Source organism: Salvelinus fontinalis, chromosome 36 (genome assembly GCF_029448725.1).
Source record: "Salvelinus fontinalis isolate EN_2023a chromosome 36, ASM2944872v1, whole genome shotgun sequence".
Taxonomy (NCBI): Eukaryota; Metazoa; Chordata; class Actinopteri; order Salmoniformes; family Salmonidae; genus Salvelinus; species Salvelinus fontinalis.
This window is the reverse complement of record NC_074700.1, coordinates 21,380,062-21,402,017: the sequence shown is the minus strand read 5'-3', so window position 1 is coordinate 21,402,017 and position 21,956 is coordinate 21,380,062. Positions and strand designations below refer to the sequence as shown.

Genomic DNA, 21,956 nt, shown 5'->3' with positions numbered 1-21,956 from the left:
GCCTTCGCCAATGTTAAATAAAGGTAAATCAAAAAAATGGTGTTTGGAGACATATTGTAGGCTACAATATGTGTAAATTATTGTCCTAAAAATGCTTTCCAGTTTCACTGACTCACCCAATGATGCGCAGCTTGTTCCCCAGAACCCTTCGGGCAGCTTTGGTTCTATACGGAAATAAATGATGAAGTGCAATGCTGGAGAGATGAGAGTTGCAGGCTCATGTCTATCAGAGCAGAGAGGGAGAGAGATCATAGAAAGTGAATCTCACTCTAGTTATATGAGAGATACTGCGGCGCTTCTCGGCCACGCTTTGGTCTTAAGCATACAGTGGGGCAAAAAAGTATTTAGTCAGACACCAATTGTGCAAGTTCTCCCACTTAAAAAGATGAGAGAGGCCTGTAATTTTCATCATAGGTACACTTCAACTATGACAGACAAAATTAGAAAAAAAATCCAGAAAATCACATTGTAGGATTTTTAATGAATTTATTTGCAAATTATGGTGGAAAATAAGTATTTGGTCACCTACAAACAAGCAAGATTTCTGGCTCTCACAGACCTGTAACTTCTTCTTTAAGAGGCTCCTCTGTCCTCCACTCATTACCTGTATTAATGGCACCTGTTTGAACTTGTTATCAGTATAAAAGCTACATAAAAAAACATTATAACAGTTCCCCCTTATTTTGATCAACAGCTGAGGGATGATATATGTTCTAATAAAGAGGACACATATTTAAATGTTGAGTTCAAGACCTAATTCTGATTAACCATTATAGTTACAGATGGAACAGAGACTGAGAGGCAATCAACTTCCGGGTCAACCTGTGTACTGTATGGTTTGGATTGCACTGGATGTGTTACATTTGGGATCATTATTTTCCTGGGACTGGTTTTCTTGGTATGGTATAAATCCTGTAGAGGTAAAGCTTAATTAATTATACTTTATTACTTTTTAAAAGAATGGAATTATAACTTATATCAGGGAATTCCACCACTTTGCTTTTTAACATAATATTCATTATCTCTAGCATCTCTAGACTATGAGGTTATGAAGTGGTGGAAATCCCCTTCGAACCCTCCATACATTATTTTATCTTACTCTCTTACTGTTATCAATGCAATGTTATCATTGAGGATATGCTCATACAGGTTTTTCTCAGAATAATGCCAAAACAAAGCAGAATAGAAACTAGTAATAACTTTCATTAAGCCAATAATAAACTGTTTAGAATTAGTGTACGTAGAAATGTGAATAAATGTGTATGCCAACATGTATAAACAGTTACTAAAAGAGATGAATCGTTAGATCCGTAGCAGATATTTTTGTTCCAAGATTTGAATAGCAGAGAAGTAGACCAAGATGTCACACCCTCTAACTTTTCTGTCTAAGTTGTTGGAAAAGTGGTCAAAGTAGCTGATTTTAGTCAAAAGTCAAAATGTCACAATGGGGCCTTTAGAATGTTGAAGAAATGCCATGAAAGTGTACGGAGGACAAAAAGAAGGACACAAAGCTTGAAATGGAGCTGACAGCTTTTAAAAAAATCTACTTTGCAGAGATGAAACAAGCAGACAATCATAATATTAGTAAAAAATATAAAATTCCTAGTTTATCTTAAATAAGAGGATTTAAAATGAGGGTCTCTTTTACTCAAAATTCCATGACATAGAGAAAGGAATTGTTGGCAGAATACATTTCAATTACATGTTTTATCATTTATCAGATGCAAGTCAAAAGCAGCTGGTAAGATTACACGTCGTTGAAGGAGAGGGTGAGTGACCAATTTTGAACGTATGGCTAAAACGTTACGTTGCTTCTGTAGCCCTTTCCTGCAGTCAAATTACCAAATCGCGCTCTACTGGCCTCATGGGTGGGATGTTATTCATATATTTTTTATAATTTCATAATTAATAAACATTCATAAAAAATGGAAATCTGATGTTTCTCTTTCAAAGGGTTTAGTTACATTTCAGACTTCTGTGATGTATATAAAGTGTAATATTGGAATGAAAACCCCAAAAAATCTGCCATGGTACAGGTCTTCTTCTCTTTCTTCCTATACAGTATGTGTTATTTCATAGTTTTGATGTCTTCACTAATAGACTACAATGTAGAAAAATAGTAAAATAAAGAAAAACCCTTGAATGAGTAGGTGTGTTTGTAAGGGCTGTTGTCCTCCTCTTCCTCGGACGAGGAGAGGAGAGAAGGATCAGTGGACCAATACGCAGCAGTAGGGAAATAAGCCATCTCTTTATTTAATAGGACGGCAAAACGAAAACCAAAACACTTACAAAATTACAAAACAAGAAAACGACGTAGACGAAACCTGAACATGAACTTACATAACTAAACGAAGAACTCACGGACAGGAACAGACTACATCAAAACGAACGAACAGCCAAACAGTCCCGTATGGTACAGACATGGACGAAACAGGAGACAATCACCCACAAACAAACAGTGAGAACACCCTACCTAAATATGACTCTCAATTAGAGGAAAACGCAAAACACCTGCCTCTAATTAAGAGCCATACCAGGCAACCCAAAACCAACATAGAAACAGAAAACATAGACTGCCCACCCAAAACTCACGCCCTGACCATTATACACATACAAAAACAACAGAAAACAGGTCAGGAACGTTACAGAACCCCCCCCTCAAGGTGCGAACGCCGGGCGCACCAGCACAAAGTCCAGGGGAGGGTCTGGGTGGGCAGTTGACCACGGTGGTGGCTCAGGCTCTGGACGCTGTCCCCACACCACCATAGTCACTCCCCGCTTCTGTATTCCCCTCCCAATGACCACCCTCCAACTCAAACCCCCTAAATGAACGGCCAGCACCGGGATAAGGGGCAGCACCGGGACAAGGGGCAGCACCGGGACAAGGGGCAGCACCGGGACAAGGGGCAGCACCGGGACAAGGGGCAGCACCGGGACAAGGGGCAGCACCGGGACAAGGGGCAGCACCGGGACAAGGGGCAGCACCGGGATAAGGGGCGGCAGGTCCCGGCTGAGAGACTCTGGCAGGTCCCGGCTGAGGGACTCTGGCAGGTCCCGGCTGAGGGACTCTGGCAGGTCCCGGCTGAGGGACTCTGGCAGGTCCCGGCTGGACGGCTCTGGCAGGTCCCGGATGGACGGCTCTGGCAGGTCCCGGCTGGACGGCTCTGGCAGGTCCCGGCTGGACGGCTCTGGCAGGTCCCGGCTGGACGGCTCTGGCTGGTCCCGGCTGGACGGCTCTGGCTGGTCATGGCAGGACGGCTCTGGCTGGTCATGGCAGGACGGCTCTGGCTGGTCATGGCAGGACGGCTCTGGCTGGTCATGGCAGGACGGCTCTGGCTGGTCATGCCAGGACGGCTCTGTAGGGAGGAGAAGGAGAGACAGCCTGGTGCGTGGTATAGGCACTGGCTGCGCTGGAGAGGAGGAAACAGCTGGAGAGAGAACCCGGAGAGACAGCCTGGTACGGGGGACTGCCACCGGAGGACTGGTACATGGAGGTGGCACCGGGTATACCGGACCGTGAAGGAGGACACGTGCTCTTGAGCATCGAGCCTGCCCAACCTTACCAGGTTGAATGGTGCCCGTAGCCCTGCCAGTGCGGCGAGGTGGAATAGCCCGCACTGGGCTATACTGAAAAACCGGGGACACCATTCGTAAGGCTGGTGCCATGTATGCCGGCCCGAGGAGACGCACTGGTGGCCAGATGCGTTGGGCCGGCTTCATGACATCCAGCTCGATGCCCAACTTAGCCCTCCCAGTGCGGCGAGGTGGAATAGCCCACACTGGGCTAAGCACGCGTACTGGGGACACCGTGCGCTTTACCGCATAACACGATGTCTTACCAGTACGACGCCCTCTCACTCCACGGTAAGCACGGGGAGTTGGCTCAGGTATCCTACCCGGCTTTGCCACACTCCTCGTGTGCCCCCCCCCCAAGAAATTTTTTGGGTCTGACTCACGGGCTCCCAACCGCGTCGCCGCGCTGCCTCCTCATACCAGCGCCTCTCTGCCTTCGCTGCTTCCAACTCCGCCTTGGGACGGCGATATTCCCCTGGCTGAGCCCAGGGTCCTTTACCGTCCAGGATCTCCTCCCAAGTCCAGAAGTCCTGGTTGCTCTGTTGAGCTTTCCCTTGCCGCTTGGTCCTAGTTTGGTGGGTGATTCTGTAAGGGCTGTTGTCCTCCTCTTCCTCGGACGAGGAGAGGAGAGAAGGATCAGTGGACCAATACGCAGCAGTAGGGAAATAAGCCATCTCTTTATTTAATAGGACGGCAAAACCAAAACCAAAACACTTACAAAATTACAAAACAAGAAAACGACGTAGACGAAACCTGAACATGAACTTACATAACTAAACGAAGAACTCACGGACAGGAACAGACTACATCAAAACGAACGAACAGCCAAACAGTCCCGTATGGTACAGACATGGACGAAACAGGAGACAATCACCCACAAACAAACAGTGAGAACACCCTACCTAAATATGACTCTCAATTAGAGGAAAACGCAAAACACCTGCCTCTAATTAAGAGCCATACCAGGCAACCCAAAACCAACATAGAAACAGAAAACATAGACTGCCCACCCAAAACTCACGCCCTGACCATTATACACATACAAAAACAACAGAAAACAGGTCAGGAACGTTACAGTGTTCAAACTTTTGACTGGTACTGTATATTTTCAGTTTGGTCACATGGATATACCAAGACGCCTAAGGCAGTTTCAATGAACGTTAAGGCTAAATGAAGGTTACTTAACCATGCAGATATCAATAGGAAATATTAATTTTGTCACAGGACACTTCAATTAAGAACATCTTGGATAAGTAACAGTCAACCAGAAATTCATCTGTTTCAAGTAGAGTTTACAAAAATAAATAACAGTACTATAATAAGACTGAATTGTGAGATGTATTACTTTTCTCATATTCTTTTGATTGTGTTGTAATTGTATTGTATTTTTTCCAGATACGAATATGAATTTGGTCCTCCCACATAATGGTAATGTGCTAATCAGTTTTAACCATTGTATTTACGATACAGAAATTAACTTAACCCAATGAGTCCCACCATATCACGGCCGCATGTTGGACTTCTAACCCCTTTTAAACTCCTTGTTTATTTCTTCCGCATCCATAAATACCAACCATTAGTCTGTGTGTTTAACAGGGCCTGAGCTAGAGCAGTGTTGATGAGACAAGGGCACGTCCCGAAGGGGCCTGGGGCCAGGGTTGAAAATCTAAGTCTCTCACAAACATGCACATGTAACATGTTTTGCTCTATGACGCTCACAAGCTACACAAGAGTTGTTAGAAGGTAAGGGGTTGTTCTACAGTGAACATCATAGGAAATCCGAGGACATAGTGTCTATAACACCGTAATAAGCTCACATTGTAACAGAAACTAACTCCAAACTTTACACAGTTGTCACTGACTAGTTGGATGTTCATTTCCTTATGAGCAAACCATGTCTGTACATAAAGCATTCATATACATTTATTTATAAGGTTGTTGTTTTGGCTGACCGTTTTTTAATGTTGGCATTTGTCAATAGTACTCCGAGTGCAACTGTTTATGTCAAATTGTTTTGTGTTCTACTTGTAGCCCTGGTTGTCCTGAAAATAAAATGCTCAAACACTTAACTGTGAGACTAAATATAAGGGTTGGACATTAAGATAAATGAAAGTCAGATAAAGGAAAAGCCGTTTTTTTGCTGCGGCCTTGGGACTGATAGGGTTAACAAATCACAGTACGTAATAAGACTGAAACATGTTAAACATGTCTGTTTCCTTTGATTTTCCAAAGGCACGCTCATTTGAAGGTAATCCACTTTAATCATATTCTTTCTATATCTAAATATACAACCATGCTGTGAAAAAGTATTTCCCCATTCTGAATTTCTCTATTTTTGCAAATTATTTGCACAGAAAATTATCAGATATTCTAACAAAATGATGTGGTGCACAATAGAAATGAATGGTAAATCATTTATTTTGTCATTTTGGAATCACTTGTTTTACAAATAAGAATCAAATATGCATCGAAATATTTCTACATTAATAATGTGGATGCTACCATGATTAGGGGAAATCCTGAATGAATCGTGAATAATGAGTGAGAAAGTTACAGAGGGTCAAAGATCATACCTCCAAGACATGCTAACCTCACCTGTTATTGGTAATGATGAGAGGTTAGCATGTGGAAAGACATTTTAAGCTGCCATGCCCTTATTAGTACCATGTTGAGACAGCTTACTAGCAATCTGTATCTAATCTAACTTGCTCTTTAAGAGTGAAAGTTTTAAGAGTGTAGTTTTTATTTTCAAATCATCACTGAATGTCTGGTAAATGTGATTATTTCATGAAAATAACTGTGTGTAAATGTATATACATGTATTTCCCTGACACTCATTTTGCCAAATAACTATGTGTATATATGTATATACAATATATTTCCCTGATACTCATTTTGCCAAATAAATGCTCAGTCTGATGATGATACAAATGTAAATATATTTACATAAACAGCGTTGATTGGTGGATTGGATCGTTTAGACTCAAAGCCTACCTCACTAGCCCCCTCAAAGTAGGAGGATACATTATGCAAATTAAAGATGATAATAAGAATCAGATCAGATTGTGATGTCATGCTGTGAGGCAAAAACTCCATCCTACCTGAACTGGCTGAAATTCCAGGCTCTTACACTAAAAGGGCATCCTCATAATTTTCTTTATTTCTGAGTGTTATTTTCTTTATTTCTGAGTGTTCTTTCGACTTCATTGTGTGGAAATATCATTAGCAAAACAGGAGAATCACGTTTTTGACTGCACTGCCCCTTCAACATATGTTTGAATAAGAAAATACTGGATTAAGGCCTACTATATGGCTAGTAAGACATAACCAGGGCCTTATTAGCTACTTATATACACACTTATGAAACACAAATCGGTTGCTAATATGTGTACCTTAAAATGAAGTCTTACCAACTATGACATAATTGGTTTTCTCTTTTTTTGTTATTATCAGTGGATGTTGTTCAGGATGGAAAAACAGCTCACTCTCAGCTGAAGATATCAGACAATGGGAAAGTTGTGGAGTGGGTGACACAAAAAGGAGAACCACAGACAGAGATTGACAACTATGACGTTGACAAGCATTTTGATGAAGACCCCTACGTGTTGGGGAGTATGGTCCGTGCTATGAGGGCCTACTGGGAGGTGTGTGTAAAGGAGAACAAGGACTGGGTACTTGGTGTTACCAGGGCAACAGCTAACAGGAAAGGACAGTTGGTTCTCAGCCCTGACAATGGCTTCTGGGTAGTCAGGATCTCCAATGGCGAAAACCTTAAAACATTCATGGGTGAGGATGTCCTTAAAGAAAGAATTCCACACCGAGTGGGTATCTATGTGGATTATCAGGAAAGGAAGGTGACTTTCTACAATGCAGAAGACAGCTCACTCATCTACTCATTTACCAACGGACCAAGTTATGAGTATGATATCCGCCCACTTTTCTCACCCTGGAAGTATGAAAAACAGCCCATCACAATTCTGTCCATTGAAACTAACTACTGTAAATAATGTAAAACATGAAAGGATCCCCTCTACATCTGTCAGTAGGATACTTTATTGTGATAGAAAGCTTAACTTGGCTGAGTGGTCTTACAGTAATAATGGTCAATACACAATTAATGAATGGGAATAATTATCACTTCAGTAATATTTAGGCATGTGCTTGAAATTGTTGAAAATGTATGACACTTTTTGCTTATTATAGAAATGGGTTTCTTTCTCAAATGTACTTTGTATTCTTTAACTTTGTTGAATGTATAACAGCTATTTCAGTTTTATGTTTCTCAAACCACACGGATATTAGAAGAGAAATCATGCATAATGCACAGGTAATGTTATGCCTCCCTTCATGCACATTTACTGTACACTGTATTGATCTGTGAAGAATAAAATATTGCTTTCAGACTTGGATGTGTATCAGTTCATGTCTTGTGATCTCGAGGATCAATCAGTTTATCCCAGCTCTTACATAATGTATAGACTGGGAAGGTTTGTAATCAGCCATTGGTAAGCACAACTCTGTATTAGAGGACTTCGTCTTTACAATGTCAAGACTGCTATTCTGGGACCTCATTAATAAAATGTTTGCACCCACAGATTTGATTGTAAATTGTGCTTATAAGAAAATCTACAGGAACATGTGATTTATAAATCGTGAACTTGAAATGAAAATATGGAATGTATTTAAATTCTGAATGACATTTTGGGATTTATAAATTAAACATGTTTTTTTTTGTGACGCACACATATTTTAATAAATGTAAAAACAAATAATACTTAGCAAATGAGTCCTCTGGGCCTTTAAACAAATATCCGCTAACATACAAGTACTTTTCATGACACATTTTTATTAAAATGCCTTTTATTATTGTCACAAAACTGTTTACATTTTTACAGATTTTGTAAAAATGTGAGTGAAAAGCTTTTTTTAAACAGAATATTACAAAACTACACATAATTACAGTGAGTGAGTCAATTATTCTATACTGTCATACATATTGTAACTAAAAACAACTAAGACTTTACATTTAAATAGATTAACACTGAGTGTACAAAACATTAAGAACACCTGCTCTTTCCATGACATAGACTGACCAGGTGAGTCCAGGTGAAGCTATAATCCCTTATTGATGACACCTGTTAAACCAGTTTAGATGAAAGAGAGAGAAAAGGCTTAAAAATCCTTCTTTAGCCTAAGACAATTAAGACATGGATTGTGTATGTGTTCCATTCAGATGGTGAATGGGCAAGACAAAAGATTAAGGTGTCTTTGACATTTTAGGATTTACATTTTCATCTTAAATTTAAGTGTATATAATATACTTTGGGTTCTAAATACCTTTTTCTTTTCAATGACTGTCATCTTCTATTATTTACACTAACAGGTCTCAGAGGTTGAGGGTTTGTCTCTTTGTACCACAGGTGAGATTTTGAGTTCCTCTTTACAATCAATCAAAGGACCAAAGAACGGATAGAGTTTCTTAGAAAACTTGCCATTGATGAAGGAGTGGATGTGGCACCTCTTCTCCACATTGAAAAATGTTACCTGTCCCCCTTCATAGTCCACTAAAACTCCCAGCTTCTTAGGTTTCAGTTCAATGGGAAGGAAAGTGGGAGACTGTTCCACTGTTTTCAGTTCTCCATCTTTGTAACATATGCTCCAGAAGCCAGTGTCTGGATACATTTGGATGTTGTCTCTCTTCTGTGTGTCCTGAGCGATCCCAACACTCCACTGGCTCTTCTTCCCCAGGTCAACCTCCCAGTAATGTGTACCTTTGTCATATCCTTCCATTCCCAAGACACACGTATTTTGATTGAACTTAATTTTAGTTCCTTTGCATTTTTCTTCTAAATTCTCAGTGGCCTCATCTTTGCGTACGTCCTCAGTCTTCAGAGTAACTTCTTTGTTTTGTCCTTTTTTCATCATCCTGGTAAATAATCCAGTTTTCTTGTCTTTATATTTTCCTGAAATATTTAACATACTTTGTTCTGTAGGTTTTCCTCCAAACCACCCTGTGTCTTCTTCTTTGTGTTCTTCTTCAAACTTCATGCTGCTGCTTCCTTTGCCTTTTTCTTTGAAATTCTCACAATCTTTTTTTTCTTTTAATTCTCCAAATTTGAGAGATTTGTTATCATCAGATAAAGAGAGTCTGAGATGGGCAGTGTCAGGGTCGAAAGTCACATCCACTGAAAATATTTTTCTGTTATTATTTTTTTTCAATGTTAAAAAGAATTCCGATATGTTTTTTCACAAAATATGAATCCAAAAACATTAGTATATTTCAAAATGTTATATTTGTTCTATAATGAATTAACATGATCATTGAAAAAACAATACAATATAATCTTATTTGTGGTAGGAAATGTGATCATATGTTAAAAATGAAACATAAAATGATATAGATGTGTGTGTCTGCGCATTATATTAGTCCCAAACATCATGACACATATGAAATATAAAAGTGTTCATAATTACCTGCATGATCAACCATCAAGCTCCAAACTATGTAGGAGAAGAAGAAAAGAAATTGATGTAAGAATATATACAGTGGGGCAATAAAGTATTTAGTCAGCCACCATTTGTGCAAGTTCTCCCACTTAAAAAGATGAGAGAGGCCTGTAATTTTCATCAGAGGTACACTTCAACTATGACAGACAAAATGAGAAAAAAAATCCAGAAAATCACATTTTTAATGAATTTATTTGCAAATTATGGTGGAAAATAAGTATTTAGTCATTAACAAAAGTTTCTCAATACTTTGTTAAATACCCTTTGTTGGCAATGACAGAAATGTTTTCGGTAAGTCTTCACAAGGTTTTCACACACTGTTGCTGGTATTTTGGCCCATTCCTCCATGCAGATCTCCTCTAGAGCAGTGATGTTTTGGGGCTGTTACTGGGCAACACGGACTTTCAACTCCCTCCAAAGATTTTCTATGGGGTTGAGATCTGGAGACCTGGCTAGGCCACTCCAGGACCTTGAAATGCTTCTTACGAAGCCACTCCTACGTTGCCCGGGCGGTGTGTTTGGGATCATTGTCATGCTGAAAGACCCAGCCACGTTTCGTCTTCAATGCCCTTGCTGATGGAAGGAGGTTTTCACTAAAAATCTCACGATACATGGCCCCATTCATTCTTTCCTTTACACGGATCAGTCGTCCTGGTCCCTTTGCAGATAAACAGCCCTAAAGCATGATGTTTCCACCCCCGTGCTTCACAGTAGGTATGGTGTTCTTTGGATGCAACTCAGCATTCTTTGTCCTCCAAACACGACGAGTTGAGTTTTTACCAAAAAGTTATATTTTGGTTTCATCTGACCATATGACATTCTCCCAATCTTCTTCTGGATCATCCAAATGCTCTCTAGCAAACTTCAGACGGGCCTGGACATGTACTGGCTTAAGCAGGGGGACACGTCTGGCACGGCAGGATTTGAGTCCCTGGCGGCGTAGTGTGTTACTGATGGTAGGCTTTGTTACTTTGGTCCCAGCTTTCTGCAAGTCATTTACTAGGTCCCCCCGTGTGGTTCTGGGATTTTTGCTCACCGTTCTTGTGATCATTTTGACCCCACGGGGTCACGGGGTTTTCTCATTTTGTCTGTCATAGTTGAAGTGTACCTCTGATGAAAATTATAGGCCTCTCTCATCTTTTTAAGTGGGAGAACTTGCACAATTGGTGGCTGACTAAATAGTTTTTTGCCCCACTGTATATCACCCATGTCACACCCTGACCTAACCAAAATAATAAAGAAAACAAAGATAACTAAGGTCAGGGCGTGACACAGTGTCGTAATCCTCGCAAGGTTTAGGTATTGAAACGTATTGAAAACAGAGGTGTCAATAATTTTGACATCTACCTTTTTGGAAAAAAGAGTAGTTCTTAAACAAAATCTCTTTCTCTGAAAAATTGTATTAGTATAAAATAATATAATTTCCAATTTTTTTTAACATACAACATAGCTCAGTATTTGATTTTATTTTTTTATCCAGTCATTGTTGCTCATCTTTATCAAGGGTGTCAATAATGTGGAACCACACTATATATATGAAAACAAAACTGCATGGATTATATATTTAGATGACAAATCACTTGAAGTTTGTGCAGCATTAATGTGAAAGAAGCCGATAGTTACCAGAGTCTGGGATTGTTTCAGTAATTCCTGTGAAAATACAAAATCATGTTTCTGTATCAATTCACTTTTAATACTTGTGAAGTAAATAATGTTCCATCAACTGTAAAACACATAATACGTACCCATTAACTTATCCTTATAAGTGACTTCCTTTGTCTTTTTGATGAGCTCTGTAATATACAGTGGAGGAAAGTTGTTATTTTGGTTTCAATTAAAACGGTTTTAAATCATTCATTTTAAGGAAATACTGTATATATTGAAATATTGCATACCTTGATCCATAGCTTTTAACTTTTTATTCATATCATCTATTGTAAAAAAATATATTAATATATTTGTGAATGAGTTCAATATACAGCATATTACTTGATAGTTGAATTCCTTTTTGACAATTGCTTTTTATTTATTTATTTCAGAATGATACTTGAGATGTTAGTGTTTTCAAATGTGTTACAAAACTCAGTTCATCCATCTTCCATTATCGGTTCTTACCCAAAGGCTTCAGTGTTTCTCGAACAACTGGAGGTGAAAATATAATATCATCATTGCACAAAGTACTTGCACAACAATATTACATGCAACAATAAAAGTATATGCAATTTAATTCCAATAACATCTGAAATGGCCTACAACAATGTTGAATCATAGAACCTACTAATAAACATGGTTGTGTATAATTATACCCTGATATCATATTTAAACAACAAGTGAGACCAACCTCGTCTCTGATGGATTAAGGAGAGCACAGATGCAGTGATACACAGCAGTCCCAGAAACACAGGAATCATAAATGCAGAGATAAACACCCTGTCAGGCAGACTGCTCATGTAGAATTCCTCTGTAACACAAGCAGGGTTAAAGATTAGATTACCATTGCAATCAATTAGTCCTTCCTGCAAATTGTATGAGGTTCTACATTCCACATTTTTCCAAATGTCACATAATTACACTCCAACCTAATTTGAGTCTTATATAAGCCGGACCTTGAGTCTGAACTTTACACATTATTAACATGATGAACACACATCCCCTAGACCACTTGTTAAGGACATTGGTTTACAGCAGGGATGTGCAACTTTGACGGTGGTGGGGGCCACAAAGAAACGGAACTTATCATTTCGCCATAGGGTGGAGGCAAATGTTTGCAGTTTTTATGATCAATAGGCCCCAAGCCAATCAATAATTCGACCATGATTACTACAAGTTTAGATATCTGGTTGCTAGACTAATTTACCAATAAATAAATAAAATAGCAGACATGGGCTAATTGAGTGACTGCTGATGCACAACCAAGTTTATAAATTTCACCTCCAGTATTCTATTATTCTAAATCTCAACAGCAAATTGAGATTTTTTGGAGGTGGTCAAATTGGTCCGCGGGCCAACAAAAGGGGGACTGCCAGTTGTCCATTCCTGGTCAAGAATATATTCTAGTTCCTAAACTAACCAGTCATCTGCAGTTTAGACTCCATCTTGGTTCCCTGGTACTGTGACATCACCACACATGTGACCCCCTCCAGTTGGTCCATCCCTATTCTCATGTGACTGGTTATGGAGTACAGGACACCCCCCTCCTTCTGTTTGGGCCTCTCTGTCTCTGCTGAGGTGATCTCCTTCCCACTGCTGTCTGTCCACAACATGTGAGGCTCTGGGTACCAGTTCTCTGAGCTACAGCTGAGCTGGATGAACACTCTGTGGTGCTTCCTCATGGAGATCCTGGGGACACTGCCCTGCTCTGTAAAGAAACAGATGAAAGAATAGTTTACCCTATTGTAAAATCTAAAATACTCTACATTCTGTTGATCTGCTTTGATGATTCTGCACTAGACTGGTCTGGATTAAATTGATCCTCTTACTGAATGAGTTCTTATTTACTTACGTTTAACCTGTAGAACAACAGGCAGTTCCTGAATCCAGTCCATGTAGCTGGCATGGCATTTGTAGCTTCCCCTTTCAGAAGCCATGACATTATTCAGCAGCAGTGATATATTGCCTTTCTCCAACTCCTGAGTGAACACACTCACTCTACCCTCATAGCCTTTCCCCTCTGTTACCTTTCCACCCAAATACAGGTACAGGGAGTTAGCGAATTCTCCTTCCTTAAACCACCTGATTTCCATGTCAACAGCACTGGTTTGAGGAGACAGGTGACAGGGAAGGATGACGTCATGACCAGTAGAGGTAACTACAGGGTCAGGAGGGACAACAAGCTGCACATCTGAGTGGAGAGACGGGAAAGTGTTGCAATATCGGACTGAAGGACACAAAGATAAGAGCGGCTCATATCGGGCAATAACTTATCAAGACATTTACACAAAGTTTCAACAAAAGTGTATATTATACTACTGTATATACCACTAATACCAAAGAAATAGACATCTACATTGTTTTATAAATCTATAAGTCTACTTAATAGTAAGCCGTGCTGAATACAACATGATTCAAATGTTTGAGCGATTCAAAAATGTTATAGACATTGTGCTACACAAGGAAAATCTGATTGATCTACCGTACATATAATAATATTTAGTTGTTTTTTAAAGATGCAAGGTGATTTGTAGATCTGCAATGCAGTCAATCCCGGACATATGTTTATTATATTTAAATTGTAGGTGTAGGTAAATGTTTACATGGATAAAACATTACTTGTAATCGTAATTACCTGCAACAGATGAACAGGCATTAAAGAGGATGAGGAATGTTAACAAATAGACTTGCTGGATCAAAGGTCCCATGATGCACCTGACAGGGAACATAATCCAGGTCCCAATAAACGCACAGTTCTTTAATCTACAAAAACAAATATTAAGCTTTAAAAAGTCACATGATACCATTAACTTACTTGGTCTCACACATTTTTGGGGAGGATATTTAAAATTAATTGTGCATTGACATCCATGTGTGAAAACACAGCAATTCATATACATTTGATTTCTCACAAAAAAAGCAATTCATTCTGACGACAGAAAGGGAACTGAGGAAGAAGGAAATATGGCGAAGTCAAAGTGAGGACGTTGGATAAATCACAACACTTGGGTGGAGGACGAAAATGAATCTGTCAAGACTGAGGATGAATTACCTGCGGTGGCAGGTGTGGTGAAGATGGTCGAGGTTGAGCCTCGTCCCAATGATGATGAGGATGAGTGAGATCTTTGGAGAGAATGGATCCTTGCCTTCTGGCGGATCCATGTGGGGTGTCAGGTTGGGTGGAGAAGAGGTTGGGGACTGCTGAGTTGATGAAAGTAACTTGAGGTAGACTCGTGATGGTCTTTTTGTCCAGAGGGAGCGGGCACTCCGAAACAAGCGATTGGGGACAAGAACTCCGGAGCAGGGTGCCATTGAACAGAGTTATAACTGGGTGGCATTAGGTGTTGAGGAGGAGCAATTGAAATGGAAGATTCCTGGTCTATTTGACACCTGCCATTTGGTGCGAAGCAGACCTGGTGGAGAGCATGCTGACAGAGAAGACTGTCTGTCCTGATGAGTTTTTTTGCAGAGTCTTTACCCGACAAAGTTAAGTTAGGATGTGTCAGTAATCCCGTGAGAGCTTTTGTCCCGAACCCATTACGTTGTTAAAGGTGTCAAGCTTATGGTCATGTTGCAGCAGTGTGTAGGAAGGAGATTCCTAGATGTGCAGGAGCACATGAGACGAAGGAATGTATAGTTGTGTTAGCTGTGTGTTAGCTGTGAGGGTGCCCATGGTGCTGGCAGTTGGATGTGTCTGGTGAGAGAATAGCAGGTTGAGGTTGCCAGGGTCAGAGTAGTACAGAAGTTGTCATGCTGAAGGCAAGGGATACTGAGAGGATTCCGGTGAGTAGGCCAATGGAGAGTGATAGGAATAATATGTGCTTCAGTGAGGTGGGTTTCTTAGCGTCCATAGCTGTGGTTGTCAAACTCTACTGCAGAAATGGAACGTTAGTTAAAGAAAGTAGAGGTTGTGGTGGCAGCTGCAGAGAAGTGCTTGTGGATTGCGAGGTTTTACTGCAGAAGAGTTGCAGTGGGGGTTGAGTGGTAGTGTCCCATCATCCCAGGCGGTAGGCCTAGTGTTGGATTATATAGGGTTAAATAGGGGAATAGGATTGTGGGTTTTTAATGAGTGTAGGGTTAGTTGGCATGGTAGTGTTTTTCCTGTTCCCATTTTGTATCAAAGTATAATGAATATATACTGTATACTCCAGTCTAGTTGGTGGTGGCAATGCAACATATATTGGATGCCAACCGTCGTTAATCCTCACCAAAGAAGAAGAAGCAATGTATTACAGACCAAAACAAGGATGTGGTGAATACAAAATGGTTGAATATATTAGAAGGTATAAAAAGTCCTGTTGCAACAGATGACAAGACCAGCACAGCTAAATATATTATTTCTATATCAACACAAGTGGTGTTTTTTCATCAGAAATTCTATCTTATGGGTTCCTTTATGTGTGTGTTAAATGTTACTGTTCTCAGATTTTTTATTGATAGACTTTAGATGTGTATGATTCATTTTCTTTTTTTTCTGAATTCTCTATATCCATTGTTTAGCTGGAATGGAATTGTATCCCATATATATATTTATGACTGTGAAATTAGGTTCTCATCTAGCTATTTTAACTTATTATGGCTGGGGGCAGTATTGAGTAGCTTGGAGGAATAAGGTGCCCAGAGTAAACTGCCTGCTACTCAGTCCCAGAAGCTAATATATGCATATTATTAGTAGATTTGTATAGAAAACACTCTGACGTTTCTAAAACTGTTTGAATGATGTCTGTGAGTATAACAGAACTCATATGGCAGGCAAAAACCAGAGAAAAAATCCAACCAGGAAGTGGGAAATCTGAGGTTTGTAGTTTTTCAACTCATTCCCTATTGAGGATACAGTGGGATATTGGTCATATTGCACTTCCTAAGGCTTCCACTAGATGTCAACAGTCTTTAGAACCTTGTTTGATGCTTCTACTGTGAAGGAGGGGGGAATGAGAGGGGAATGAGTTAGAGGTCTGGCAGAGTGCCATTAGCTGACCACGCGCGTTCACGTGAAGTTAGCTTGCTTCCATTGCATTTCTACAGACAAAGGAATTTTCCAGTTGGAACATTATTGAAGATTTATGTTAAAAACATCCTAATGATTGATTCTATACTTCGTTTGACATGTTTCTACGGACTTTAACGGAACTTTTTGACTTTTCGTCTGCTCGTGTGTCATGAATTTGGATTACTGGGCTAAACGCGCTAACAAAAATGAGGTATTTGGACATAAATTATGAACTTTATCGAACAAATCAAACATTTATTGTGGAACTTGGATTCCTGGGAGTGCATTCTGATGAAGATCATCAAAGATAAGTGAATATTTATAATGCTATTTCTGACTTCTGTTGACAACACAATATGGCGGATATCTGTTTGGCTTGTTTTTGTCTCTGAGCGCTGTACTCAGATAATTGCATGGTGTGCTTTTTCGGTAAAGCTTTTTTGAAATCTGACACAGCGGTTGCATTAAGGAGAAGTTTATCTAAAGTTCCATGTATAACACTTGTATCTTTGATCAACATTTATGATGAGTATTTCTGTAAATTGATGTGGCTCTCTGCAAAATCACCGGATCTTTTTGGAACTACTGAACATAACGCGCCAATGTAGACTGAGATTTATATAAGAATGAACTTTATCGAACAAAACATACATGTATTGTGTAACATGAAGTCCTATGAGTGTCATCTGATGAAGATCATCAAAGGTTAGTGATTCATTTATCTCTATTTCTGCTTTAAGTGACTCCTCTCTTTGGCTGGAAAAAATGGCTGTGTTTTTCTGTGACTAGGTGCTTACCTAACATAATAATCTGTGGTGCTTTCGCGGTAAAGCCCATTTGAAATTGGACAGTGTGGTGGGATTAACAAGAAGTGCATCTTTAAAATGGTGTAAAATACTTGTGTATGTTTGAGGAATTTTAATTATGAGATTTCTGGTGTTTGAATTTGGCGCCCTGCACTTTCACTGGCTGTTGTCATATCGATCCCGTTAGCGGGATCTCAGCCCAAATTAAGATGAATGCACTTACTGTAAATTGCTCTGGATAAAATGTCAAATGTAAATGTTTTACATACCGTACAGATATCATATTACTGTATTGAATACTTTTATTTAAATAATGTCACAACTGTATAATTTGTACAGTTCATATAAAATGTTTTTTTTATTTGTTAAAATTAACTTTGTAAAACCTAGCAGTAGTACTTCATTCACTGAGAGGGAGGCGGACATACAGTACCAGCCAAAAGTTTGGACACACCTACTCATTCAAGGGTTGTTCTTTATTTTTGACTATTTTCTACATTGTAGAATAACAGTGAAGACATCAAAACCATGAAATAAACACCTGTTAAATCATGCAGTAAGCAAAAAAGTGTTAAACAAATTAAATATACATTATTTTAAATTTGAAGTTCTTCAAAGTAGCCACCCTTTGCCTTGTTGACAGCTTTGCACACTCCCTTGAATAATTAGGTGTGTCCAATCTTTTGACTGATACTGTATAGCATTTTATAACATGATTTTTTGTCTCTCTGGAATGAAACCATCAAGTGATAGATTTTAAAGAAAAACATGTCAGTCATTGAACAACCCCATGTCATGATTAAATAGTGAAAAAACACACCACACCAATCTCTTTCATAATGTCTTGAAACAATAAAAGTTAATTTACTAACATTTCTGAAAATGGATATATAGCGTTATGGAATGAAACTCCTCATATACGTTTATAAATGAATGGATAAATATTTTTACCTGTACGCTGCCACAGCATGTTTAAAATGGAGAGTCTGTTGAAGATTAGTCAAACTCTTTCCTTATCTCTGTAGAGCATTATATTACAATGATTAATGTTTAACCATCAATAGACTTTGGATATCCTTGAGCAATCAATGTGTCGGGATCTTCCAACGGTGAGCTGAAATGGAGAATCATAGAAAAAACTACAGGTGAAATCAAATCCAACAAAAGTGTCAAATGGTTTGAAGAAACTAAGGTTCAAGCAGTCAGGTGGGTTTTAAAGTTAGAATGTCTTTATTTACTATGCATAGACCATAGTAAACACTAACTTGTATATTAAGTTAACTTTTGCATGACTTAACTTCCAAATATATGGTTTAGAGGCGCCCTCTGGAGGAGTCTGAAGAGTGAAGGTATGAGGAGTCATTTTCTTTCAAATTTAACCTATATTTAACTAGGCAAGTCAGTTAAGAACAAATTCTTATTTACAACAATGGCCTAGGAACAGTGAGTTAACTGCCTTGTTCAGGGGCAAAACAACAAATTTGTACCTTGTCAACTCAGGGATTCGATTCAGCAACCTTTCAGTTACAAGCCCAACTCTCTAACCATTAAGCTACCTGCCGGCCCAATCATGACTAAACAGATCTTCAAAACACTATTTTGAATAGTGCCACTGTAATGTAGGTACTTTATAAGTAAGAGCGAGGAGGAGGTGGTCAAAGGGCTAAGTAGTTGGCTCCATGAACTACCCTTGTGTAATGAACATTCATATTGCAAAGTACAGCCTAATCTATGGACCGTGCAACCATGAAATTAAGTTTCAGCCTACTCAGTGGCACTCACAGAACACAACTGTATAGAGTTTACACAAATATTAGCATCTTAGCTCTTATTGCAGGACATTGACTGTGTGAAATCATCTCACTATGAAGCCTATTATGCTTATTCAACATACATCTTGGACTGTACAGCCTAAGCTAGAGATTGTGCACTCATGACATGGGGTATCAACATTTCAGTGACACTCAGCGAACACAACGAACATTCATATTGTAGTCTGGCATCCCAGACATCTCATACTATACTCATATTGTAGAATGAACGGTCAAGAGGCTCCCTCTGGAGGCTGATTCAGTCTAAAGACTAAGTCACACATTAACCCTGATATTTGGCATTACAGTCAAGTAGTTCAGTGTGAATGAGCTCACTGAGGTAGATTTTTGTTGACACTTTTTTAATATTAGATTCTAGTCTCAGTAGGTAGCACCAGGGTTGTGGTTTCAAGTCCACATTCAAACACAAAAGTGTACAAAATATGATAAGACAAGAGTACAGCAAATGACTGTTAATCATCACGTTAGTCATACTGTTAATAAGTAACTTCTGAGTAATATTCCTTGTCTCTAACCAATGGCAACTGAGTTACATCTGTATACTCATTTCAAATCCCATGTCTATTCTACATCAATAAAATAAGTGTTTTTCAGCAGGCAATCTTATGAGGTGGTGTTGACGGGGAGAGCCTGTGATATAATAGACAACAAAATACAATTTACCTCTTGGCTATAAAGAAAGGACTAATCTTTTTGCTAATGCATTTCACAACCAAAATGACTCTACTAGCTCTAAATGCTAGGCTGGGAAATTTGCCTACTAGTTTATCAAGCCAGGTATTTTTTAATACAACTTTTCAAATATATATAACCAGATGCATAACCAGCAGTTTATGGTCTAGCTACCGGTATACTCAGCAACACTGCACTGGGGACCAACGAACTACAACCACCTATTCCATATGATAGTCTTTCAGCAGGGCATGCAAACCATATGTAACAGTATAACTTTAAACCGTCCCCTCGCCCCGACACGGGCGCGAACCAGGGACCCTCTGCACACATCAACAACTGACACCCACAAAGCGTCGTTACCCATCGCTCCACAAAAGCCACGGCCCTTGCAGAGCAAGGGGCAACACTACATCTAGGTTGCAGAGCAAGTGACGTAACTGATTGAAACGCTACTAGCGCGTACACGCTAACTAGCTAGCCATTTCACATCCGTTACACATAGATGGTCAATCCATATGGGGATTCAGTCCCAAATGGTTGTGATCTTTGAAATGCTTTGAGGGCGAAGAAACAACAAAGCCCCATTCATTGAAGGGAAGCAACGTGGGCAGAGGTGCAAAATAAGAGCTAAGACAATAATAATTCTGTAAACTCTACATACGTGTGTTCTCTGAGTGTCACTGAAATGTTGATACCCCATGTCATGAGTGCACACTCTCCAGCTTAGGCTGTACAGTATGTTGAATATGCATAATAGGCTTCATAGTGAGATGATTTCACACAGTCAAAGTCCTGCAATAAGAGCTAAGATGCTAATATAACCTCTACAAGGTTGTGTTCTGTGAGTGTCACTGAGTAGGCTGATACTCCATTTCATGGGTGCACGGTCCATAGGTTAGGATGTACAGTATAATGCAATTCTAAATGCTATTACATTCACAGTTTGAAATGAACTAATTCTTGCATTTTGTTTAATTTATATAACACCCCGATCTTGGTAATCATTATCTAGTTCAAATATGGCACGATTCCACTATATGTAGTCTGTGGTCTGCTGGCTTGATTGGGGACACTGCCCTGTGTAGGGTGCCGTCTTTCGGATGGGACATTAAACGGGTGTCCTGACTCTCTGAGGTCATTAAAGATCCCATGGCACTTATCGTAAGAGTAGGGGTGTTAACCCCGGTGTCCTGGCTAAATTCCCAATCTGGCCCTCAAACCATCATGGTCACCTAATAATCCCCAGTTTACAATTGGCTCGTTTATCCCCCTCCTCTCCCCTGTAACTATTCCCCAGGTCTTTGCTGCAAATGAGAACGTGTTCTCAGTCAACTTACCTGGTAAAATAACGGTAAAATAAAATAAAATAAAATGTATCCGTTTGAATTACTTTCAATGGGGGACTTTAATTTTGAAAGCGAACCACAAATTACAAAATTGTGGCTAGTCCTTGTTGTATCTAGCTTCACACAGGTGTGCACGGCAGAGATGTTGACAAATCTCCAACACATGGCACAGTTGTTAATTTGGCACTGTTGATCAGCACACATTTGGATTAAAATGTCAAATCGACAGGAGAAGGAGCGTAGCGGAATGTGTTATGTATGTTAAAATCTGGTGAGCTTGTCTAATGATAGAGTAGCAACCCGTATCATCGGCATATTCAACAGCGTTTAAGAAATATATTACCTTCAACACTGTTATCTTGTGATCAAGCAATCAATGTTTTGTGATTATTGGTTTTGTAAAAATGTTAGCAATTAGCATGTTTAACATTTCAGTGGAAATACTACCACCAGCAGATTTTTGATAAGCGGTTTAGCAAATAAAATATGTCCTGTATTATTGGCCACCTAACTGTTTTGTTCAATTCCAAGATTTATCCGTTTTATTTTGATCAGAAAATATTGACCAACCTAGTAT

The 21,956-nt window shown here is 39.5% G+C and overlaps 2 protein-coding genes across 5 annotated transcripts; one reads left to right on the top strand and one right to left on the bottom strand.

Annotated features, from left to right (window-relative positions):
* The first annotated feature begins 5,548 nt into the window (after positions 1-5,548).
* LOC129835721 (butyrophilin subfamily 1 member A1-like) lies at positions 5,549-8,309 on the top strand. The gene is made up of 2 exons (XM_055901492.1): positions 5,549-5,821; positions 7,027-8,309. The coding sequence occupies exons 1-2, from the start codon at positions 5,770-5,772 to the stop codon at positions 7,578-7,580; spliced, it is 606 nt and encodes a 201-aa protein (XP_055757467.1). The 5' UTR covers positions 5,549-5,769; the 3' UTR covers positions 7,581-8,309.
* A 90-nt stretch (positions 8,310-8,399) lies between these two features.
* On the bottom strand, positions 8,400-18,562 carry LOC129835687 (butyrophilin subfamily 1 member A1-like). Of its 4 annotated transcripts, none has more exons than XM_055901422.1 (11): positions 18,478-18,562; positions 14,366-14,445; positions 13,583-13,921; positions 13,151-13,438; positions 12,422-12,541; positions 12,196-12,222; positions 11,976-12,011; positions 11,826-11,873; positions 11,704-11,730; positions 10,048-10,074; positions 8,400-9,758 (listed from the first exon to the last, which is right to left on the bottom strand). In XM_055901422.1, exons 2-11 carry the CDS (start codon positions 14,436-14,438, stop codon positions 8,950-8,952), a joined length of 1,794 nt encoding a protein of 597 aa, XP_055757397.1. In that variant the 5' UTR covers positions 14,439-14,445; positions 18,478-18,562; the 3' UTR covers positions 8,400-8,949. The 4 variants fall into 4 exon arrangements, with proteins under 4 accessions (XP_055757397.1, XP_055757396.1, XP_055757394.1 ...); XM_055901421.1 differs by having other exon boundaries at positions 14,366-14,493; positions 18,478-18,538; XM_055901419.1 differs by lacking the exon at positions 18,478-18,562 and adding an exon at positions 14,783-15,521 and having other exon boundaries at positions 14,366-14,493.
* Between the last annotated feature and the right edge of the window lie 3,394 nt (positions 18,563-21,956).

Coding starts and splice junctions, on each gene's coding strand:
- LOC129835721 (XM_055901492.1), top strand. CDS start 5,770: ATGTTAAACATGTCTGTTTCCTTTGATTTTCCAAAGGCACGCTCATTT. Junction 5,822..7,026: donor AAAGGCACGCTCATTTGAAG/GTAATCCACTTT, acceptor TGTTATTATCAG/TGGATGTTGTTCAGGATGGA.
- LOC129835687 (XM_055901419.1), bottom strand. CDS start 15,042: ATGGCACCCTGCTCCGGAGTTCTTGTCCCCAATCGCTTGTTTCGGAGT. Junction 14,494..14,782: donor CACCACACCTGCCACCGCAG/GTAATTCATCCT, acceptor TTGTTTTTGTAG/ATTAAAGAACTGTGCGTTTA. Junction 9,759..10,047: donor CTTGATGGTTGATCATGCAG/GTAATTATGAAC, acceptor AAATATTTTCAG/TGGATGTGACTTTCGACCCT.